This window comes from Oncorhynchus kisutch, linkage group LG3 (assembly GCF_002021735.2).
Source record: "Oncorhynchus kisutch isolate 150728-3 linkage group LG3, Okis_V2, whole genome shotgun sequence".
NCBI lineage: Eukaryota > Metazoa > Chordata > Actinopteri > Salmoniformes > Salmonidae > Oncorhynchus > Oncorhynchus kisutch.
Window position 1 is genome coordinate 28,307,202 of NC_034176.2, and position 25,371 is coordinate 28,332,572.

The following is a 25,371-nucleotide window of genomic DNA, read 5'->3' on the forward strand; positions in this document are numbered from 1 at the left end:
TCATTGTTAGTCTACACCTGTTGTTTACGAAGCATGTGACAAATACATTTAGATTTAATTATGTTTTATTCGAAACCTGTAGGAAACATTATGCTCAAGCACTGAAATTCCCACAGAAGAACATTGTTTCTTAAAGTTCTCTGAACTATTTGAGAACATTCCAAATGTCAAACCAGTTTCTAGAACATTACCAACATTGTTATTAAATGTAAGCATGTTTGAAAGTTCTCTTAAAGTAATGAAATACCAAGAAAATATTTTTTTTGTTGGTCAAGCTCCTTGACTGTGCTGAGAATGTTCCAAAGACAAGCAACTATCCTGCACCATTTGCAGAAAGTTGTGGGAAGGTTTTATACAAAATAACCATAGGACAACCATGCTCTCACCAAGCTCTATAAGAAACATATGGTTCTCAGAACGTTATATGTTAGCTGGGGAGTTACACACATGGATCTCAGATCAGGATTTGTCTCTATAGGTGTAGGACACTACAACAACAGCAGTCATATCAAATATTGCCAGGGTCCACTGTGGACATTTGCTGGGAGAGAGTGAGTGTCACACTGTAGTTTCACTCTTCCACATACTTTTCATGCCCACAGAGCTCTGGGAATGGTCTGTACAACTTGTGTCCAATTCCAGCTCTATCACAGAGCTCTTGATGATGCCGTTAGGGGCAGCCCCTGGCACAGTGGTAGTGATACTGTTCAGAGGGTAGGAGCAGCGCTTAGCTTCCCGCTCTGCAGCCACTGCCAGTTTCAGATTGTCTCGGCTGGCGCTGCACCTATTACCTTGCATGGCCACCCTGCTGGCCACAGAGGGGAGTAGTGGGAAGGGCTTACGGCTGCCGCTGCTGCCCCCGTCGCTACCCTCTGAGGGGCTGGTGGTCACTGTCCCCCCCACTCTTCTACCGTTACCGTTGGTTAGCGGGCTGGCTGGGCTTTCAGAGTGGCTGTGATGGAGACTGCCATTCTCACTAGTGGCCTGTTTGTGGGCTGGATGGGCAGTGTTGTGCTGCTCTATACCTGTAGGTCCCAGTGCTCCCATACTGCCCCCTCCCCCACCAGTCCTCATGGCTTTGAGACGGTAGTGACCTCTGCCTTCACCTCGGTGGTGATACTGACTGCTCCCTTGTTTAGTTCTGCCACTGACCTTCCTCCTCTGAGGCTGGACAGGGGCTACAGAGCCTAGTGTGGGCAGCAGGTTGTTAGCTTGCTTGTTGTTATTGTCTGTACTGGTGCTGGTGTTGATGCCTGCTGGGGCACGAGTGGCATTGTTGGTATTTTCTTGTGCCACCTGCAGCAGGTTGGTAAGTTTGCAGGGCCCAGGGCCCACACTGCTGATCCCACTGGGGGTGGAGGAGGACCTGGCTGATGAGGTGTTGTGGGGATCCCCTGGAGGATGGCAGCCAATGAAGATCTGGGATCCCTGTTCAGAGGTGGTCTGCACCCCACTCACAGTGGTGCAGGTGTGCGTGTAGACTGGTATGGGCTGGGAGAGCCGATTTCCTGGACAACACCTTAGCCAGGAGGCCTGCACGTCCAGGCGTCGGAAGCAGTGGTGGACCACCAGGAACACCCCCAACACGGTGGCAGCTACTCCATAGAGACAGCTGAACAATAGGCTGCTGCGCCCTGTCAGCCACATGGCCATGGCTCCACAGCTCCACAGGGCCAGGAACAGGAAGTGGGTGGCCACCAGCACCAGGAACTGCACCTTCAGGGTGTACTGGTCCTCTGGGGTCAACGCAGCATGTATGGTCCCCACCACAGAGTCTGTGGACAGGAGGCTGGTGCTGCCACCCAGGGCTGGCTGGCTCTCAGGCACAGGGGAGGACAGGGAGAATCTTGGGCACTCTTTGGACACCCGGTGCCTCAGGCGAAACACAGTGCACAGGAAATAGATCCAGGTCACCAATACCGCCAAGCCTGCGGGGACAAAGAAGGCCCCCAAACTGGGCCGCCACACCAACCAGCAGCTGGAATATGCAATAAAAAAGTCAGTAAGGTCATAGCAAAACAACGACACCTCTATGTATTCAAAATCTCATAAAAATGTCAACTTTTGCTCTTGAATAAGCACTAAACCAAAATATACTGTGTGAAGGGTCAATGGGTCAATAGTAAAATGTGAAGCACTCACTAAGGGTTGTTGTCCCCATAGTTGTTGACGTTGACAGCTGCTGTGATGCCACATACGATGAGAGGAACACCACCAGCTATTAGATAGAACCTGTATTCAGGAAAAACACAAATTAGATGGATCAAATCAATTTGTATGAAAAAGGAAGTAACAGTGAATAACAGTGGACTTATTTAGGAGTGAAGTATCATGTGAGAGATACAAGTCTATAATATTGGAAACAACAACCAAAACCCAAGAACTGTATGACAAATAGTTTCTGTGTATTCTACATGATATTTAGGGTCTTTGCTCCTTTGTTTTTTCTTTCAGCAAACATACACTTCACACAGCTGTAGTGATCCCTAGGCTAGATGTCTGTGATCTCCTGTGCTGAACTCAGCTGTTAGTTGGGCAGCTAGCTGATACAGTGTAACAGTGGGCAGTAGGCTTCAGCGGGGTTGTGATTTATCAAAGGGCCAGGTGTCATTGGAGGGCTGACCACATGCGGCGGTGGTCGACAAAAGGGGTTTGGGAAAGCCAGAGAGGTCAGCAGTACAGTGCATGATCCCAGCCAGGGAGCACTAGGGCAGAACGGAACATGGGGAGGAGGGGAGTGGTGCAGTAATGAGGGGACAGTACGCCCCCTCCATCACCCTGGCCAGATTTACAATATTCTCCTCAACCTCTGTTATCCCTCGCTCGTATATTCCTCCCCTCCTCTGTTCTGGGCTCAGCTCTCTGCATCTGTCACTACCGCTCTTCTGTGCCTTGGCAGTAGTCTACTGTTTTTCCCTCCAAGGTTTTCTAAAACAGAAGAGCCTTGCTTCTAAACACAATGGTGGTCTTTGATATGACACAGTTTGGGTGTCTGTTCACATGAATACAGTCATTTAAAATAGCACCCCACGATGAGCTCCCAATTCAACCACTGACCTGTTTGACAATGACTCACAACCTTCTCATATAAAAGTAGATTCTGTCTCGCCCTGATGACATCACTGACCTGAGCATAGGCCGCTGAGTAGCGGGAACAGTAGACTCTCCCTCTGGTTGTCGTGGTATCCTCCAGACAGACTCTTTGTAGAGGACTCTGGCGCTGACACCGATCCACAGCAGAGTAGACAAGGAGGAGTAGTGTAGAGCGATGCCCACCTGACACAAATCACACCGGGTCAGCCGTCACACACCACACATAGAGAGCATAAGCTGGGTCTGAGAGGAGAGGTACTTACTGCCTGGCACACCATTGGGTAGCTGGTCAGGGTGATGCCTCCTGTGTACACAGCTGTGGTCATAGCGATGTGGAAGCAGGTATTGAGTAAGGTGTGCCAGCTCTTTCTGGATATATTTATAGAACTACAGGAGGAAAACAAAGATGAACATTAGCAGTGAAAAAAAGACAGTGGGTTATGTCAGATAATAAAGCATGCACGCGCAAACACACAGTACCTGTGGTGTAGTATGTGTGTGATGATGATGGTGAAGAGGCAGAGGAGGAGGATTGCAGTACAGGTGTAAACCACAGGGTGGAGCACCCTCACTGACATGGGTGGGGAGTGGGGGAAGTCAGGAACCTCCTAGGAAAAAAAATATATATGAATGCAACGGCCACACTGTGGGGCTTGGTATAAAATCCTGAGATCGTGAGAAGGGAACATTCTTCCAGTGCAGTCCTCATTACATTACATCCACCATGTATATCTGAGAGTGAGTGATCCCAGGATACCCTACCTGCAACACAGCGTAGTTGCTGAGCACAGAGCAGCGCAGGGTGGAGGTGGCAGAGTCCGTGTGGGCTAGTTGGCAGCCCTCCTGGCTCCACCCCCCCTGCTTCTGCAGCAGTGCTTGTAAGCTCCAGTGGGCCGCCACAGGCTCGCTGCCTGGGGTCAAGTGACGCAGGGACACCAGGATAGCCTCCGAGTGGTTCCACAGACTGCACCCGTCTGCCAAACAAAGGAGGAGATAACCATCACCAACTGTTTTTTTATAATAAAAAAATGGACATGTTTTGACGTCTCTGTGAATGAGATTAATTGTGTAATAATAGTATAATAACTGCTCCAAACAACCAGTTCCCTCACCCAAGCCTACGTAGACCACTGGGCTGTTGATACTGTGTCTGCGGACGTGCTCTCCAGGACCGTTGGAGTTCCCAGAGAAAGGGAAGAACCTCCCTGTACGGAACACCACAAACTGGAGCTTACAGTCTGACGGGGCGTCCGGGGGGAACAGAGAGGCAGGAAGAACCACAGAGGCCAGGGCTACAGCATTCTAGAAGGAGGGAGGGAGGGAGATCCTTTACTTTCCTACTTTCAAATATATTTGGCCTTATTATCTCAATGGAATAGGCAACAGAAAGTTCAAACACTAAATTACAAAGTCTAAAACCTTAGGATTTTCTCCCTCTTTCATGTCAGCTGTTGTAAATGACTGTGCTAAATGCGGTTCCATGCCATCTCCAGTAGGTCACGAACTGAGGTGTGTTCCCTCTAATGACAACCGTATGCACTGTCTGCCATTGTACCACAGACACACAACCACAGTCCTGTTAGTGGGTGAGGTTAGGTTCAGGTCTGGGTGAGGGAGACGGAGACATTGCTCACCTTCATGGGGAAGTTGTTTAGGGAGGTGTTGTGGGTGCCAGTGGTGCAGCGGAAGCGGAGCTGCTGTTCGTGGGTGGGCTCTGCCCCCTCCATGCCCAGGTTGCCTAACAACGTCTCCCTGCGTTGGTAGGCTGTGCAGCTCATTCCAGTGAAGTGGGCCGGACGGATAAGGTGGGCCTCCATCACAATGTTCCTGGAGATCTTTGTAGGAAAAAAACAACTTTGATTATAATTCAACCATTAAATAAAAATAAAAGAAATTTAAAAAATAAACATGCTCAACTTTGACAGTACCATGGAGAGGTCCTGAGCATGGCTGTGGAGCTGGGGCCAGGCCAGGGTCTCCAGAGAGTGGACTATGGAGCTGCAGGCTCTCTTCTCTCTCTGGGCATGGGCCAAGATCTGATCATCCACCTGCATCAGGTTACTGCCCATGTCCACCAGCATCTCTGACAGCTGACACATACATACACATGTAAAGACATGAGGACAGAGTCAGACACATAGAAAAACAGGCATTCACATAAACACAGGGGGCAGAAAGAAACAAGGGAGTCCAGTCAAAAGACACAACATAAAACCACAAAGACATGCATTGAGGGTATAAAGATCTCATCGCCCTACCTCTCTCAGTGGTCGGATATATTCCATGAATTTCTCCATCATCTGGGCCACGTACATCACGTCCATGGTGTCAGTGAAGCCGGATGCCTCCACAGTGTAGGTACGCACCTGACGTGCCAGAGTGGCCGCATTAGAGGCATTGATGGGCATCTGGAAAAAGAGGGAGCGATAGTATGATTATTTGTTTAGTAACAAAAAATTATTCATATGTTTTGTTACTTTTTACACATTTACCTTTCAGGCTATTTACACATTACTACCATAAGACATGCATCATACTTAGATTTTATATGTACTGGACAAAAATAACTTGGGACAGCCCAAGCACAGCCTCTGGCACTGACCAGGATGAAGGTGTGTAGGACCCGTGTGATGTCGTTAGTGTAGAGACAGTTGTCATAGTCTCCCTCCTCCCAGCTCCCTAAGCGGTCACAGTAGCGTGATGCCTGCTTCTGCACCACACCACCCCCCATGGACAGGGAGGGGTAGCGCAGCTGGAGACAGAACTGGTAGGAGGTGATACCTGCCAGGGTCTTCTGCCACCTAGGAACCACACCCAGAAATAATGAGGAAGCATGTTTAATCAGAAAGTCTGTTTTTATTGTGGATTTTGTTTCTGGAGAGGGGAATTATTGTTTTCTTCCTTACTTGAACTCCCCCCGGTTGTTAGTGACTCTCTCCTCCGGACAGAAGGAGGCACTGTTCTCCAGCACCACTATCTCCACACTGCGGGAAGTGTTGCCCCGCCCAGTGGCCACCACACACTCCCACTCTCCACTGGCCTCCACATGCACGTTGGACAGGATGAGCTCACTGCACCGAGGAGACAGCACATCATTCACTGCCGTCACCACATACAGCACAGCACACTAAACCGCATGTCCTGTCAGCAGAAACTAAACAAACAGTGTCATATTTCACTTAAACCTTTATAATAAATAAGTTCAAATAAAACAACTGAGGGTCGCAATAAAATGAAACATTTGAGTGCTGGGAGCAGACCCCTCAGTACTGTAACGTTACCTGGTGATGAAGGTGCAGTCATGCACCACGCTGGCCTCCAGACTGACGCCCTGTTCAGGATCAGAGGTCACCAGCTGGCCGTTGTGGCGCCAGTGCATCGCAGTGATTTTGTCCACCAGGGCGGCAGTGCAGTGGAAGGGCATTCGGTCCCCCTTGAAGACCACCTGGCGCTGGGAGGGCAGGAGAGACAGGGTGTGCAGCTCCAGAGGCCCATCTGCACAGTCAGGGGAAGGGAAGGCAGATGAGACCATAACAAATCACTCGGGTTATTTCTGCTGCTCTCTCATTACTCAACCTCAGCTTAATGCTTATGAGGAAGGCATTATGAGTCCGTTTTTTTAGGAATATTGGATGCAGACAGCCCCAGTTCATAAAGGCAGACCGCAGAGGAGTTGTCAACACAGGCACATGCACTTGGAAATACAACCCACTGAGTGGAAGAGGAAATAAACCCACTGAGTAGAAGAGGAAATAAACCCACTGAGTGGAAGAGGAAATAAACCCACTGAGTAGAAGAGGAAATAAACCCACTGAGTGGAAGAGAAAATAAACCCACTGACTAGAAGAGGAAATAAACGCACTGAGTGGAAGAGGAAATAAACCCACTGAATAGAAGAGGAAATAAACCCACTGAGTAGAAGAGGAAATAAACCCACTGAGTAGAAGAGGAAATAAACCCACTGAATAGAAGAGGAAATAAACCCACTGAATAGAAGAGGAAATAAACCCACTGAGTAGAAGAGGAAATAAACCCACTGAATAGAAGAGGAAATAAACCCACTGAATAGAAGAGGAAATAAACCCACTGAGTAGAAGAGGAAATAAACCCACTGAATAGAAGAGGAAATAAACCCACTGAGTGGAAGAGGAAACAAACCCACTGAGTAGAAGAGGAAATAAACCCACTGAGTAGAAGAGGAAATAAACCCATTGAGTAGAAGAGGAAATAAACCCACTGAATAGAAGAGGAAATAAACCCACTGAGTGGAAGAGGAAACAAACCCACTGAGTAGAAGAGGAAATAAACCCACTGAGTGGAAGAGGAAATAAACCCACTGAGTGGAAGAAGAAATAAACCCACTGAATAGAAGAGGAAATAAACCCCCTGAATAGAAGAGGAAATAAACCCACTGAGTGGAAGAGGAAATAAACCCACTGAGTGGAAGAAGAAATAAACCCACTGAGTAGAAGAGGAAATAAACCCACTGAATAGAAGAAGAAACAAACCCACTGAGTGGAAGAGGAAATAAACGCACTGAATAGAAGAGGAAATAAACCCACTGAATAGAAGAGGAAATAAACCCCCTGAATAGAAGAGGAAAAAAAACCACTGAGTGGAAGAAGAAATAAACCCACTGAATAGAAGAGGAAATAAACCCACTGAATAGAAGAGGAAATAAACCCCCTGAATAGAAGAGGAAATAAACCCACTGAGTGGAAGAGGAAATAAACCCACTGAGTGGAAGAAGAAATAAACCCACTGAGTAGAAGAGGAAATAAACCCACTGTAGCTCCAACTCCAAAAAGTTCTGGGACACTGTGAAGTCCATGGAGAACAAGAGCACCTCCTCCCAGCTGCCCACTGCACTGAGGCTAGGTAACACGGTCACCACTGATAAATCCATGATTATCGAAAACTTCAATAAGCATTTCTCAACGGCTGGCCATGCCTTCCGCCTGGCTACTTCAACCTCGGCCAACAGCTCCGCCCCCCCCGCAGCTCCTCGCCCAAGCCTCTCCAGGTTCTCCTTTACCCAAATCCAGATAGCAGATGTTCTGAAAGAGCTGCAAAACCTGGACCCGTACAAATCAGCTGGGCTTGACAATCTGGACCCTCTATTTCTGAAACTATCTGCCACCATTGTCGCAACCCCTATTACCAGCCTGTTCAACCTCTCTTTCATCTCGTCTGAGATCCCCAAGGATTGGAAAGCTGCCGCAGTCATCCCCCTCTTCAAAGGGGGAGACACCCTGGACCCAAACTGTTACAGACCTATATCCATCCTGCCCTGCCTATCTAAGGTCTTCGAAAGCCAAGTCAACAAACAGGTCACTGACCATCTCGAATCCCACCGTACCTTCTCCGCTGTGCAATCTGGTTTCCGAGCCGGTCATGGGTGCACCTCAGCCACACTCAAGGTACTAAACGACATCATAACCGCCATCGATAAAAGACAGTACTGTGCAGCCGTCTTCATCGACCTCGCCAAGGCTTTCGACTCTGTCAATCACCATATTCTTATCGGCAGACTCAGTAGCCTCGGTTTTTCGGATGACTGCCTTGCCTGGTTCACCAATTACTTTGCAGACAGAGTTCAGTGTGTCAAATCGGAGGGCATGCTGTCCGGTCCTCTGGCAGTCTCTATGGGGGTGCCACAGGGTTCAATTCTCGGGCCGACTCTTTTCTCTGTGTATATCAATGATGTTGCTCTTGCTGCGGGCGATTCCCTGATCCACCTCTACGCAGACGACACCATTCTATATACTTTCGGCCCGTCTTTGGACACTGTGCTATCTAACCTCCAAACAAGCTTCAATGCCATACAACACTCCTTCCGTGGCCTCCAACTGCTCTTAAACGCTAGTAAAACCAAATGCATGCTTTTCAACCGGTCGCTGCCTGCACCTGCATGCCCGACTAGCATCACCACCCTGGATGGTTCCGACCTAGAATATGTGGACATCTATAAGTACCTAGGTGTCTGGCTAGACTGCAAACTCTCCTTCCAGACTCATATCAAACATCTCCAATCGAAAATCAAATCAAGAGTCGGCTTTCTATTCCGCAACAAAGCCTCCTTCACTCAAGCCGCCAAGCTTACCCTAGTAAAACTGACTATCCTACCGATCCTCGACTTCGGCGATGTCATCTACAAAATGGCTTCCAACACTCTACTCAGCAAACTGGATGCAGTCTATCACAGTGCCATCCGTTTTGTCACTAAAGCACCTTATACTACCCACCACTGCGACTTGTATGCTCTAGTCGGCTGGCCCTCGCTACATATTCGTCGCCAGACCCACTGGCTCCAGGTCATCTACAAGTCTATGCTAGGTAAAGCTCCGCCTTATCTCAGCTCACTGGTCACGATGGCAACACCCATCCGTAGCACGCGCTCCAGCAGGTGTATCTCACTGATCATCCCTAAAGCCAACACCTCATTTGGCCGCCTTTCGTTCCAGTACTCTGCTGCCTGTGACTGGAACGAATTGCAAAAATCGCTGAAGTTGGAGACTTTCATCTCCCTCACCAACTTCAAACATCAGCTATCTGAGCAGCTAACCGATCGCTGCAGCTGTACATAGTCTATTGGTAAATAGCCCACCCTTTTCACCTACCTCATCCCCGTACTGTTTTTATTTATTTACTTTTCTGCTCTTCTGCACACCAATATCTCTACCTGTACATGACCATCTGATCTTTTATCACTCCAGTGTTAATCTGCAAAATTGTAATTATTTGCCTACCTCCTCATGCCTTTTGCACACATTGTATATAGACCCCCCCTTCGTTTTCTACTGTGTTATTGACTTGTTAATTGTTTACTCCATGTGTAACTCTTTGTTGTATGCTCACACTGCTATGCTTTATCTTGGCCAGGTCGCAGTTGCAAATGAGAACTTGTTCTCAACTAGCCTACCTGGTTAAATAAAGGTGAAATAAAATAAAAAATAAAAATAAAATAGAAGAAGAAATAAACCCACTGACTAGAAGAGGAAATAAACCCACTGAATAGAAGAAGAAATAAACCCACTGAATAGAAGAGGAAATAAACCCACTGAATAGAATAATAAATAAACCCACTGAATAGAAGAGGAAATAAACCCACTGAATAGAAGAGGAAATAAACCCACTGAGTAGAAGAGGAAATAAACCCACTGAATAGAAGAGGAAATAAACCCACCGAGTAGAAGAGGAAATAAACCCACTGAATAGAAGAGGAAATAAACCCACTGAGTAGAAGAGGAAATAAACCCACTGAATAGAAGAGGAAATAAATCCACTGAGTAGAAGAGGAAATAACCCCACTGAGTAGAAGAGGAAATAACCCCACTGAGTAGAAGAGGAAAGGGAACTAGATTATCCTGCAGGAATACTATAGACAGCAGACAATTAGAGATATCAAAACAAGGATATTTTGCTTTTCAATAGAACCTCTTTTTTCATTTAATGGTCACTAACAGCTAGTTATTTTTCACATACTGTACACCTACCTAATAGATATGGGACATCGATAAACAATATCATGATGAGAAAACAATGACTCTGTCATTCACATACTATACACCTACCTAATAGATATGGGACATCGATAAAAAATATCATGATGAGAAAACAATGACTCTGTCATTCACATACTCAAGTTTTCATCCTATTTGAGGGGGGATGGTGGTGAACCACCTCATTCATATGCATTACATTTCCTGTCAGACACTCACCACAGCTCAGCTGACTTTCCCTCAGTCCACGCAGAGGCTTTCCATGGAGGCTTTTGGGATAGGCACAGACGGTCTCGTCCCCCAGCGACGCTGTACTGGTAGGAAAGTAACCTGGCACCCAGCGCAGCCCACAGTCACATGACAGGAAGTCAGAGTTGAAGTTCCTGGTGAGTAAAAGCAGGGTGTTTTACAATACCATTCATCATGGGAGATTACACTGAGGAGCGGGTGCACTTTCCCTCTAATGGCACATGTTCCCCATCAGTTAATATCTACAGTATTCTCTGATGGTACATTATAGGATCAACATGTCAGATGTGACAAATGGCTATACACTGCTTGAACTAAGCCTATAGGGAGAATAATGTGATCAGATTGCCTAGATTTCTTTCATACCACTTACTAAGTTTATACAAACATCTGTCTGGAGCAAACAGGGACAACGGTGATGACTGTTACAAGCAGAGAACTGTACTCACACTTGCTTAAGAGAGTGGAGCTCCTGAAAGACCCCCGAGTCCAAGGTAGATAAGATGTTTCCAGAGAGGTTCCTAACAGCAGAAAACAGACAGATGCTCAATCACAATCACTGTACTAGGTACAGTACCCACAATAGTACACTAGGATGTGTTCAACGTGACACGCTTAATGAACAGTCATTTAGCCTGCTTACAGTTTGGTGAGGTTGGTGAGTCCCTGGAACATGTCGGGAGTCAAGCAGCCGATGCGGTTGTTGGACAGGTCACTAGGAGAGAAAACACAGAGAGTGAGGGCACAGCGGTGAATAATGGTCATTTCTTAAGCTTATAGGTTTATCAAGATCGTTTAGAAAGTACAGATTGGGCTATCTTGACACTGTATGTTGTTTTTGTGATTTCATTGGGAAAGACTGCCTTCTCCAGCACATTGGCCAATAGACTTTTGCTTCTTATTTTCATTTGTTTACAATAACACGGTATTATCCAAAGAGGCTTTCTTGGCCTGTAGGCCTATCTTTCACAATTTCCATTCATACAGCTAGCCAGAGTGTAACACAGCAGGATTTGCAACACTAATGACTTGTGAATGTTCCTTATCAACAGACCATGAAGCTTCCTGTCAAGCCTTATCACCAAAGACGGAGCAAAAGCCCTCTGTAGCCTCTGCATGCTGTGTCTGCATGGTATAAGGACAGTGTCAGAGAGGGCCTTGTTCCACTGTCCCCCTGACACAACCCGGCCGAGAGCGTGTGTTTATCTCTCCCTGTTTGTTTTGAAAAGCCCCAGACCTTGCAGGGAAAACACAAGCAGTACAGGGAGGGGAAAAGAGTCATGTGGCGCAGGGCAGAGGACCGGAGCCGACCGCGACGTAACCAGACCTCATGGTCCAAACACACAATGAGTGAGCAACAAGCGGTCGCAAACTGCTGCCCTGTCACATCCAATGATGTGTGAGGAGCCTCTGCGCGGTCCTGAGGTTTCCATGGCGGCAGAGCAGGGCACCAGACATGTCATCCCAGGCCCCACAGAGATTAGCACAGACCGGCATATACACTGAACACAGTTATCCACAACATATAGCTCAGCCAGGCTTTTATGATGACACAAAAACTGAGAAGATATGGTATGACCTGTATCATAAAGCATTATGACTGTGTGCTGCTTACGAATAAAATAGGGAAACTGTGGCAACTAAAATCATTTTTTTTTATGCAATATCACTGTTTACAACGCACATAATGAAAACAGAGGCGATAAGCACTTACAGCTTCCGAAGAGCAGATAAACTTTGGAAGGCTCCAGGCATGATGGTGCTGATGAGGTTGCTCCTGAGGTCTCTGAGGGGAGAGCGAAATACATATTTTACACAAGACATTAGACTACATGGCAATGAAACAGACATTAGACTACATGGCAATGAAACAGACATTAGACTACATGGCAATGAAACAGACATTAGACAAATGGGCAATGAGGAGAACTAGGGCCTTGCACAGAACTAGTTGAAACATTGGCCCATAACATCCCCAAACTAAGGCTGCAGGTAGGGCAATCACCAGGGGTTCATTAGAAATGGTTAGTAAATATGAACGGTGAATAGCTGGACACAATATTCAGCCTGGATCCCCAATACAGTGCTTTCTTTAATATGACTGGGAGTGGATACCTATGCCCCAAACATGACCCTGCCAGTCAGACACAGAAGGATATATCTGCATTCAGATGGTTTGGAAATCTTACCCCAACAGCCACTTGGGCTTGGGTCAAGCAAGGATGCAAAAACTTCACCAAAGAAAACATAGCAGGAATCGAATAGTTTGAAAGCATATCTTCCCCCGATAAAGTTACTCTGGCTATTGCCAAACCATAAATATTGATTTCTTTGAATGGCTTTGAAGAGCTAATTTCATACTACCCACCACATTTCACAGCACACTCTTCCCGTGCCTTGCACAGCCATGTCCATGTGTTAAACCACTCAGCCACATGCCCTTCTCCGACTGTAGTCAGACCTGCCGGAGAATTAACCTCTGAAACTCAGGGAGGCTCTTTATTGGTCAGGTGGGAATAGCAATGTTGGAGAAGGTCATCAGACAAAAGGGTTTCAGGCAGGACAAAGCTGACGTGTGGAGGTAATGTGATCCTTGTTCCTACAGCATGAAAAACGCCTGCTCCCAAAGGAACAGTAACAGAGAAGGATTTCCTTACAGAAGCTCCCAGACATCAACCCCCTCCCCCATTCCAATCCTTCCCAGCATGCCATTGTGGTAGCCAGAACCTTCAGGGTCTTTCTGTTCCACTATCCCACAATGCATTATCTCAGATCTATTTTCCTAACCACACCGCCTCACACCATTTAATAAAATGAGAGCCACCTCAAACCTCAGACATCTCCTCTCGCACTCTTGTCCTCCGTCCAAGAGATTAGCTATTTTGACCAAATCAGGGAAGAGTCATTCTGAGAATGGATTCCAGTAAATATGAGAGAGAGTGAGAGAGAGAGAGAGAGAGAGAGAGAGAGAGAGAGAGAGAGAGAGAGAGAGAGAGATGATGTATGGCTAGAACAAAGTGAGATACAGGCAGGGGTTTCATTGGTCAGGATGTGTTTTGGTCATTACTCATATCAGAATGATCTAAGCCAGCACATAACGATGGACCTGGTCTCATGTAGTGTTGTTCTGGCTGTGACTGATTGGACCAGAGACAGATGTGTCTATCTGAAAGGAGTAAGACAGACAGCCTTAGACAGAGCAGACCAGATCTTTCAGCACAGTATGCCAGCCCACTGATGCAACAACTTCACTGCTTTTTACAGATGTGGAATTTTCCCCTGAAAAAGTGCTCACAGAACTATGTTAACTTCCCATGTCTGTTTGGCATGTGCTTCAACGCTGACCTACAAACAGTAGGCAGCATGTATGGAGAGAGAGAGGGCAAGACATCACTTGCATTGAGAAAACATCTGAGTGTATTAGAGTGCAAATTACAACGTCTGTGTGTGTGTGTGTGTGTGTGTGTGTGTGTGTGTGTGTGTGTGTGAGTGTGTGTGTGTGTGTGTGTGTGTGTGTGTGTGTGTGTGTGTGTGTGTGTGTGTGTGTGTGTGTGTGTGTGTGTGTGTGTGTGTGTGTGTGCGTGCGTGCGTGCGTGCGAGAGAGAAAGAGAGAGAGAGTCAGAAGCCTAGCTGGAGCTCTTAACCAGGGAGGGGAGAACAATGATAATGTTTCCGGCCTGGCGTGTCCCGGGTCTCGTTAACACCGTGATGAAAGACGGGGCACTGCCCACAACTTCCTCCCTTATGGTGACTACTGTGTTTCAGACACACACTTACTGTACCACACACACACACACATATTGTGCCGTAGAGACATATTAGCTCTGTGCTACATACTGCACAATAGACACACTACCATGCTAAAGACACACACTCTGTACCACACAGACACACACTCTGTACCACACAGACACACACTCTGTACCACAGAAATACACACTCTGTACCACACAGATAGATACACACTATGTACCACACAGACACACACTCTGTACCACACAGACACACACTCTGTACCACAGAGACACACACTCTGTACCACACAGACACACACTCTGTACCACACAGACACACACTATGTACCACACAGACACACACTCTGTACCACACAGACACACACTCTGTACCACACAGACACACACTCTGTACCACACAGACACACACTCTGTACCACACAGACACACACTCTGTACCACACAGACACACACTCTGTACCACACAGACACACACTCTGTACCACACAGACACACACTATGTACCACACAGACACACACTCTGTACCACACAGACACACACTCTGTACCACATAGACACACACTCTGTACCACATAGACACACGCTCTGTACCACATAGACACACACTCTGTACCACACAGACACACATTCTGTACCACACAGACACACACTCTGTACCACACAGACACACACTCTGTACCACATAGGCACACACTCTGTACCACATAGACACACACTCTGTACCACACAGACACACACTCTGTACCACATAGACACACACTCTGTACCACATAGACACACACTCTGTACCACACAGACACACATTCTGTACCACACAGACACACACTCTGTACCACACAGACACACACTCTGTACCACATAGGCACACACTCTGTACCACATAGGCACACACTCTGTACCACATAGACACACACTCTGCACCACATAGACACACACTCTGTACCACATAGACACACACTCTGTACCACATAGACACACTCTGTACCACACAGACACACACTCTGTACCACATAGGCACACACTCTGTACCACACAGACACACACTCTGTACCACACAGACACACACTCTGTACCACATAGGCACACACTCTGTACCACATAGGCACACACTCTGTACCACATAGACACACACTCTGTACCACATAGACACACACTCTGTACCACATAGACACACACTCTGTACCACATAGACACACACTCTGTACCACACAGACACACAGGCAGTCAGGTACTTGGATCCTCTTAAAGGAAAACTCCACTCAAAAACTATCTGTTGGTATTTGTTTCATTAGTCCATTGTTAATATGTTATCTATGTCAGTAATCAAGTTTTCAAGATATATAATTGACAAAATACAGCCGGTATGATGCATTTAAAACACAGCATCATATGATGCAAAATGCCTCATCGCGTATTTATGTATTTTGAAAGTTATATATCTTGAATACTTGATTACTGACATGCAAAACAATCTGGGATTATGTTAAGAATGGACTAATGAAACAAATACCAACAGATAGTTTTTGGGTGGAGTTTTCCTTTAAGCCTCAGCACACGTCCCCTCTCAGAAGACGAATCTGATGCCCAATATGTCAACAAAAGTCTTCCAGTTCCATATGCACCCACATATCTGTACTCTCCACAATCTACCCTTTCACTCACATCTCCGGAAAGGGGCAGAGCAATGTGTGCTTTAGGCCTATGAATATCAACAGTTGGGCACTCCGATACACTCTCTTATCACTGAGCTGGGGAATGTGGAGGAGAGCACCAGAGTCAACAGAGCCAGCAGCCCCAGCTCCATGCAGCCCCATGCAGGCCACACACCCAGGCAATGACTCCCCTCTGCCCTCTGAGGCAGCACTCTCCCAGGCTACGACTTCACAACTCACTGGCCCTCACACTGGTGACAGCAACTGTCAACAGAGAAGAGGAGCAGCATACACAACGTCTGAAGGAATTTCAAATGCATATCCTCAAGGTACTGAATTGCACCTTGAAACATAATGGCATGGAATTGCAGCCTTATGTCCTCTATGAATCTGACATTTGATGGTGGGTATGTTCTCATCATTGGCATCTCAACAACAAAAACGATACATTCTGTAGTAAATTCCCTCCCTTATATTGACTCTTATCCACTATCACCCACTCCCACTTATCATCCCTTATAGTTGCAGCACAAACATATTTGAAATGAATGGAAAATCTAAACTTCTGATGTGATATTCAAAAGCCTCACTTCTAAATGACGTATGGCAGCAGTACCTTGGCCAGACAGCATCAAAACGTTTTTTTTTTACTGTTCAAAATAAATAACTGCTCCTCAAATGGATTTGTAACCAACATCCCTCTGAGCCCAGTTCTTTATCCCCTGTACCACATGCGGCCCATATGATTGGGCCCTGACAGCATCCAACCCACTGCCAGTCTAAAAAGAGCCATTGTGTTCTTCAGCTGGGCCTGACACCAGGATCTGCCATTAAAGACTATATTTTTTTCTCCAAGCCTTCTCCCGATCAATGGGGAACATCTATTGCTGCTCTGAAGAGTCATTCCTGTCTGGGACGGGACGGGGCACAAGCACCTGGGGCCCAGGCAGGAAAGGAGAGGAGGGGAGATGAGAGGAGGAGAGAGGAGCGACATGCTCGCAGGGCAGCAAGAGGGTTATAATTAAGTCGACTGCTGTATAGCGCTCCAGACTGTGGAGTGCTCCATTATCAGGCCCACAGTGGCAGGGGAGGGAGTGCTCCATTATCAGGCCCACAGTGGCAGGGGATGGAGTGCTCCATTATCAGGCACGCAGGGGATGGAGTGCTCCATTATCAGGCCCAGAGTGGCAGGGGATGGAGTGCTCCATTATCAGGCCCAGAGTGGCAGGGGATGGAGTGCTCCATTATCAGGCCCACAGTGGCAGGGGATGGAGTGCTCCATTATCAGGCCCACAGTGGCAGGGGATGGAGTGCTCCATTATCAGGCCCACAGTGGCAGGGGATGGAGTGCTCCATTATCAGGCCCACAGTGGCAGGGGATGGAGTGCTCCATTATCAGGCCCAGAGTGGCAGGGGATGGAGTGCTCCATTATCAGGCCCAGAGTGGCAGGGGATGGAGTGCTCCATTATCAGGCCCACAGTGGCAGGGGATGGAGTGCTCCATTATCAGGCCCACAGTGGCAGGGGATGGAGTGCTCCATTATCAGGCCCACAGTGGCAGGGGATGGAGTGCTCCATTATCAGGCCCACAGTGGCAGGGGATGGAGTGCTCCATTATCAGGCCCACAGTGGCAGGGGATGGAGTGCTCCATTGACATTGTTCAGACCATAGCCCTGGGGAATGCTGGGAGAAGGACTGAAGCCAGGGAACGGCCACTTATTATCGCCAGACTGGAATCAAGAATTTCCTGTTTCACTCGATTAGGGATAGGGTTTTTTATAAGTAGAGAGAAAGGACATTCCATTTCCCATGTTCTATACTGTACCTAGCTGCGATGCACAACACAGTTCACACAATCAAAAACCACGGTATGAAACAAGCGTTTGTTTGGGTGTGCAGAGTGAGACAGAGAAAAAAGAGAAATGGACTGAATGGTTAACTGGCACCAGAGGTCAGTGGAGACCATTTTTGTGCCGCGTGTCATTTCCTGTCTCGTTGGTGTCTCCAGAATAGAGGCCCTTGCTCGTTTATTTTTACAGTTTCTCTTTTTTTTACGAGCTGCTTTTCCCCTGTAGGGAGGGGCAGGTGGGGATGGGGGGGTTGAGGGATTCGGCATTGAGTAGAATCGGCCCTGTGAAACGGCCCCCGATACACCCCCCCCCCTCCTCAACACACTTGCTCACAATGGGGGCTCTGTAACACAGCCCCCAAAACCTACTCCTGCCTTCCCCCCAAAACAGGAAACCAGGATCTGCTGAGGTCTTGTTTTTCTACTAATTTCCTGCTTTCCTGCCCCTTCCACAGATTATTTTCTTACATTTTTTTCTGGTTCCCCTCAGATTGGATCTCTAATCTACGTTAGCTGGTGTGCATCTGGAAACCACTCGCTTTAGCCCTGTCGGTTGATTCTCCATTCCAGAGCTACAGTTGTTAACCACTCCATGCAGACTATTCTTCCATAGCATCAATCACCTAATAATAATGATAAATTAGAAACAAGCCAATCATTACTCTGGAAAATTCTGTTAAAATAGGCCACACACACAACCCTCAGTTAGAAATACCATTAAAAAACATCCAGGTGATTTAAAATCCTCGTTGGTAAATCGCGCTTCACCTGAAGGAACATATGGGCACATCTGATGTTGGGTGCAACTAAGAAGGAGCCTCTTCCAACACTGGGTAATTTCAACCATGTCATGCCACAGAGCTCTAGAGTGAACTGTCTTGAAGGAAAATGGCCACAACTCTGGCCAAGACTGGCACTAATTTAAACTGTGGTACCAACTGCACGCTAGTTGGGGAAAGGATGAAAGGACTGAAACAGCCATGTTATACTTTTATTTGAAGTGTAACATTTCCTAGGTTGATTATATGTTTCCACAGTCTGCTGTTAGGGGTACTGGAGATCATTCTGCCAAGGAAAACTCCGGAACCATGGACTTACTGACTCCAACTCTGAGTTCTGGCAGGAACAGGGCTAGATGACAAAAAGGAGGTGATGTCCACTTTGGCTGTTCTTTTGATTGCAATTAGTATGCATGAGGTCCTGGTAGCAACACTGTTATACACAACTTCAACCAGGAAAGACTCAGGAATTGACCACAATTCACTTTACGTCACCAATGTAGAGCCCATTCATGTTTATTTAGCTGTTTGTTCATGAACAGCTGTCCCTCTATGTAGAACTATCATAACAGTATGGAGATATTCGTCCTAAAAACCAGCCAGCTCATATAGTTTTCAGCAGTAAATGAACAGAAGCCCCCCCCTCACCCCATAAAAAGATAATGAAAGTGTAGTAAATCCATAAACTTATTTAAAAAGCCGACAAAAACAAAGCCAGCAAAAGGCCACCTCCTCTATCTCTCTTCCAACGAGCTTGCATACAGTAGTTTGGAAATACTCCATTCAGGGTTGGGAGTGGGCCAACTCTACCAGCGAACTGGCAAACAATGCTGTTCATACAAAATATCAATGAAAAGGAGGGCAATCATGGGCGATGTGTGAATATGCATCCAGTGGGCGGACTACAGCGAAGAGAGGAGTAGTGAGAGAAAGGGGGGGTGGGACCGTCCGTTAGATGCAAAGAGGAAAGCAGAAAAGGAGTGAGAATGGAAGTGGGGGGAAGGGAACAGGGAGAAACCTCAAGAACTTGTGAAGGAAAAAGCCATTGAAATCATGTCAGGTTTGCTGCATGTGCATTCAAGAACCACTGGTATATAAGGAATTCTGTTTAGTAATGAGCTTATGAGAGGGCTTGCTCGCCGTTTCAATAAACGCCTAGAGCCACGATTAGGTTAAGCTTGCAATACAAACACTCCCCGCTCCTTCAGTTTATCTTCCAGACACATCTGGAGTCTATCAACTCCAACAGCCACCCCCCCCCTTCTGTTTCCACTCTCTAGCACGCTTAACCCCTTCCTCACTCGACCCCTCATGTCACACACACTCATTAAGTGACCGTTGCCTCACAGGGGCCATTCAAAACCGTATGCAGAAGAAAGTACAACACAAACGCTCATTTGTTTGGATTGTGCGAAATGAGAGTCCCATGTCCAGCCATCCCTAGCTGCTCCAGCCTGGAGTTCAGGTTGTTTTTGGGAGGACAGATTAAATTAGAGCGTTCCTGCAACCTGGATATGGACTCTGCTCTGTTGTGTCCAGAGGGGTTTAGACAGGGTTTAGACAGATTTACATAGCAAAGCAGAGCCCACCTCTGCACTGCTCCCCCTCATCAAGGTCATTTGCTTAGCCTCTGTGGAAATAATGTTCACCTCCCCCACTAAAGAAAACAACATTATATGAACAAAAATATAAATGCAACATGAAACAATTTCTAAGAGTTACAGTTCATATAAGGAAATTTGTCAATTGAAATAAATTCATTAGGCCCTAATCTATGGATTTCACATGACTGGGAATACCGATACGCATCTGTTAGTCAGAGATTCCTTAAAAAAAAGGTAGGGGCGTGGATCAGAAAAAAATGTCAGTGTGACCACCATTTGCCTCATGCAGCGCAACACATCTCCTTCGAATAGAGTTGATCAGGCTGTTGATTGTGACCTGTCCCTGATTGTGCTGTCCCACTCCTCTTCAATAGCTGTGCAGAGTTTCTGGACAAAACCGGGAATTGGAACACGCTGTCGTATACGTTGATCCAGGGCATCCCAAACATAGTCAATGGGTAACATGTCTGGTGAGTATGCAGGCCACGGAAGAACTGGGACATTTTCAGCTTCCACGAATTGTGTACAGATCCTTGCGACATGGGGTTGTGCATTATCATGCATGATGTTATGGCGAGGATGAATGGCACAACAATGGGCCTCAGGACCTCGTCATGGTATCTCTGTGCATTCAAATTGCCATCGATAAAATGCAGTTGTGTTTGTTGTCCGTAGCTTATGCCTGCCCATACCATAACCCCACTGCCACCATGGGGCACTCTGTTCACAACGTTGACATTAGCAAACCACTCGCCCACACAACACCATACACATGGTCTGTGGTTGTGAGGCCGGTTGGGATTACTGCCCAAACTCTCTAAAAACAATATTGGAGGTGGCTTATGGTAGAGAAATGAACATTCAATATCTGGCAACAGCTCTGGTGGACATTCTTGCCAATTACACGCTCCATCAAAACTTGAGACGTCGGTGGCAATGTGTTGTGTAACATAACTGCACATTTTAGAGTGGCCTTTTATTGTCCCCAGGACAAGGTGCACCTGAGTAATGATCATGCTGTTTAATCAGCTTCTTGATATCCCACACCTGTCAGGTGGAGAAATGGAGAAATGCTTACTAACAGGGATGTAAACACATTTGTGCACAACATTTGAGGGAATTAATAACCTTTTTGTGCATCAGGAACATTTCTGGGATCTTTTATTTCAGCTTATGAAACATGGGACAAACACTTAACATGTTGGGTTTATATTTTTGTTCAGTATATAAGGGAAACTGCTGGTGCACTCACTCTCTTTCACCAACAGCCTTCACACCATCTTTAGCCATCTCGTCTCCTCCCCTGCATCGTATGGTAAAATTGTTTAAGTTGGCCTAGTACCTAACCCTAACTTCTCAGAATGGCAGAGACGATTTCAAGGTCTGTTTTAGCAGGGCTCAAGCACAACTTGAGAAGCTCCCGTCTCTACTTTACATAACTGATTTTATCAGGGTATATATGAATGAATAGGACACAGTATTTCAGAGACGTGGTAGACTTATTTCAATGTTATCAAGGACTTTAACCCTCTGCTAAACTCTCCCTCTCCACATCTGCAAATTCCCATGCCTTTCCTGACTTATGATGACCAGGAGTTTCAATGCAAACGTCCCCTCATTTTTAGCCTTCTATATACATCACAAACAGTGTGTATTTCCTGTTCTTAGCTGAAGTGGCTTTAACTATGCAGGAAGTGAAGGGAAAAGGAGGTAAAAAAGGCCAACTGCAAACCAAACATGTCTTACACACAAACCATCCATATATTTATATGTACATATTCTTATTCATTCCTTTACACTTGTGTGTATAAGGTAGTTGTTGTGAAATTGTTAGATTACATGTTAGATATCACTGCACGGTCGGAACTAGAAGCACAAGCATTTCGCTACACTCGCATTAACATCTGGTAATGAGGGACCCTTATGCCCTGGCTGTCCTGTGTCCCATGGTGCAGTGGGGCCCGGTTGGACAGGAGCCAGACCCCCTCTCTGCTCATTATTCTCATTACCTCGCCTCAAATCAGTGCAGGACAGGCCACTGGGATCTGTCCACAACTCATAAAGGTCCCTGCTCGTTAGTGGACCAGCCTTGTTAGGGCCTGCGTCAGCTCCCATCAGAGAGGGTGTGCTGCGAGGAGGTGGAGGTACCAGGAAAGGTGTGTGAGAATGTGTGTGTGAGGGTGTGTGTATGAGTGTATACTAGAACGCTAAGTGTCATACACTGGAACGCTGAAGATGTCCTTATAAGAGGGCAAAACAAACATAGCTAAATTGCTCTCTGCTCTTGGGTGGCATGACAGTTTACGAAGGCAACAGCAGCTTTGAGGAGGTTTAGCCCAATGAAAGGGCTAACTGTGTGGAGGAATCCACAGTGTGGCCTGCTCTGCTCTGGTTGGAGGAAGGGGTTCCTGTCCTGTAGCTGTGCTTTTATACTTATAACAGCAAAGCTCTGATTATATTCAGCTCTGCCTCTGCTTGGACTACTGTTTCAAACATGGCTGAGTAGGCTGAGAGGGACATAATTTCTGTTTAGACATCTACTTCTTACAATTATGCATGGAGGAGTTTGGGATGCCCATAATAGGACACACACACAGACAGACATTGAAGTTGAGACTGAGATCCACTGAAAGTGTGGGTGCAGTTGACTGTCTGGTTGCCCTCCTGACTTTGGGGAGGGGTTGCTGTGGTGTTATTCCCTGGTGTGTGTTCAGCCGGGCCCTTGTGGGCTCCTAGCTAGCACATACAATTCTGAGAACCATATGTTTCTTAGAGATTGGTGAGAGCGTGGTTATCCTATGGTTATTTTTCATACAACCTTCCCACAATGTTCTGGGAATGGTGTAGGATACCCAGCATACATACAAATCGTAGCTGTTATGTTTCTAAGGTGGGAATTTCAGTACTTCAGCATAACATTTTCTACAGGTTTCTTCATGGTTCAATATAAAGTAATTCTCAAATTGTTCAGAGAATGTTAAGAAACAACGTTCTTCTGTTGGAATTTCAGTACTTCAGCATAACGTTTTCTACAGGTTTAGTCATGGTTCAATTTAAAGTCATTTTCTCAGAACATTAAGAGAACTTTCAGTAGAAAACACAAGAAAACATTAGTACCGTTCAAAGAACATTTTAAGAAAGTCAAATAATAAATAAAGATCCATTCCATTCTCAGCATCAACAAAACTATCCTCTATCTGTTAAGTATGTTAAGGTGTGTTAACCACACCCACTAATTGGCTACACCTGATTTGAATGAGTGCTTGTTTCCATTTAGATGGAGTCCGGTTGAATAGACTAAAATGAACAGCTTTGTATGAGTTCCCCAAAAAACTGCATGCTAGCTGCATCCTGGTGGCGCAGTGGACTCATTACATGGATAGAGAACATAAGATCATAGGTTTGAATCTCAGTGACACAATAAATAAGAAATGTCTTTGCATGCTTAATGCCTAAGCAAAGGGATCTCCATGTGTCCTATCTGTGCTTGGAGTTCAAAACAGTTGAGCTAACAGCATTATTCAAAGTCTTACTGAAACATGTTTGAAAAACCTTATTTAATTACCTTCAAATAACCTATCATTTCCATTCTCAGAACATTAATTAAACCTCCCAGGAAAACTTTCAGGGAACCATTGTAAAATGTTCTCAGAACAGACAAAATGTTAACTTCTGGGCTCAGAACATTTTACCATTCAGGAAACGTATGGCTTTGTTCCCAGGACCAATGGGAAAACATAAACGTACGTTCCTACAACTTCCGAGGAACCAAATGTGCTAGCTGGGCTGGCTTCTACAGCACTGACCACATATATGAGTAACTGCTCGCCACTGGACCAAATGACAAGCACATGTCGACAACAGGCTGGAAATAATGAGAAAGACCTGAACGGTGACCAAGCTAGAGACAAAACAAAACAACATAGCAACTCACAGGGGGAGCAGCACAGTAGGTGGACAAAAAAGCTAAATTAATCTTGCAGTTGTGGTTTTTTACTTCACATCTATCCATCTTTGCCCAGTTTGATTTTTATTATATCAAGTTGGTATATTTTAATATGAAAATTGTTGTTTTCCCATGAGCTCATTTTTTATTGTAAGTCGTGAAATGCTCAATTACAGAGTGTGGAGCACAAGATGAGTGAGCAGACCTCCAGTGCAGTGTGTCAGAGGGCTGGTGGAGGTCTGAGGTCTGAGCAGAGGAGTGAAACGAGTCCTGTGTGATTTACAACATGTCCTCTATGTGTGTGTATGTGTGTATGTGTGTGTGTGTGTGTGTGTGTGTGTGTGTGTGTGTGTGTGTGTGTGTGTGTGTGTGTGTGTGTGTGTGTGTGTGTGTGTGTGTGTGTGTGTGTGTGTGTGCGGGGGGTTCTTGTTCTGTGTCCCTCTCACTAGGTCATGGTTTTAGCACTGCAAGCCTGCTCCACCCCTACCCCCTACTAGTTTTACCACTGTCCCAGTTACAAGGGCCTGATAGTGGCCAAGCTCAGGTTACCCACCCACAAACCCCATGGCATTCTGGGGGGCCTTATCTGCACTTGCAAAAACAAGTAATACCATCTAATTTTACATCAAACAAACAATTCTGCCCAAGCCCCTAGTTTGCCAAAGCCCCATACCACTAATCAAATCTCAGCTACACCCGATCTAACAATACTGGTCATAAAGATGATCAAACTAAGACTGAATAGATGAGGCTGTAACTTTGCTTAGTAGAGAGAGTACGAAGAAGGTAAGAACACTGTCCCACAGGAGTGTTCTTGTCCGGTTTAGCTCACATAAAAGAGGGTCAAGCAGTTTCAACAGATTTTGCTCTTTTTTCAGACCTGTCATGTCTGTGTTGAGCTCCAATAGGTAGGTACTAACAAGATAACAACTGCAGCAAA

At 46.2% G+C, this 25,371-nt stretch overlaps 1 protein-coding gene across 2 annotated transcripts in view; it reads right to left on the minus strand.

Moving 5' to 3' along the window:
• Positions 1–322: 322 nt before the first annotated feature.
• LOC109879619 (adhesion G protein-coupled receptor A2-like) overlaps positions 323–25,371 on the minus strand; it is a 59,556-nt gene continuing 34,507 nt past the window's right edge. For both annotated transcript variants that reach the window (XM_031820138.1, XM_020471788.2), the window contains 17 exons: positions 12,559–12,630; positions 11,488–11,559; positions 11,294–11,365; positions 10,815–10,978; positions 6,375–6,588; positions 6,000–6,164; positions 5,696–5,894; positions 5,352–5,501; positions 5,022–5,183; positions 4,728–4,928; positions 4,206–4,395; positions 3,856–4,067; positions 3,574–3,701; positions 3,357–3,480; positions 3,128–3,276; positions 2,143–2,232; positions 323–1,978 (listed from right to left, as the gene is read on the minus strand). In XM_031820138.1, the coding sequence (XP_031675998.1) occupies positions 559–1,978; positions 2,143–2,232; positions 3,128–3,276; positions 3,357–3,480; positions 3,574–3,701; positions 3,856–4,067; positions 4,206–4,395; positions 4,728–4,928; positions 5,022–5,183; positions 5,352–5,501; positions 5,696–5,894; positions 6,000–6,164; positions 6,375–6,588; positions 10,815–10,978; positions 11,294–11,365; positions 11,488–11,559; positions 12,559–12,630 (3,784 nt within the window). In that variant the 3' untranslated portion in view covers positions 323–558. The remainder of the gene's footprint in view (positions 1,979–2,142; positions 2,233–3,127; positions 3,277–3,356; positions 3,481–3,573; positions 3,702–3,855; positions 4,068–4,205; positions 4,396–4,727; positions 4,929–5,021; positions 5,184–5,351; positions 5,502–5,695; positions 5,895–5,999; positions 6,165–6,374; positions 6,589–10,814; positions 10,979–11,293; positions 11,366–11,487; positions 11,560–12,558; positions 12,631–25,371) is intronic.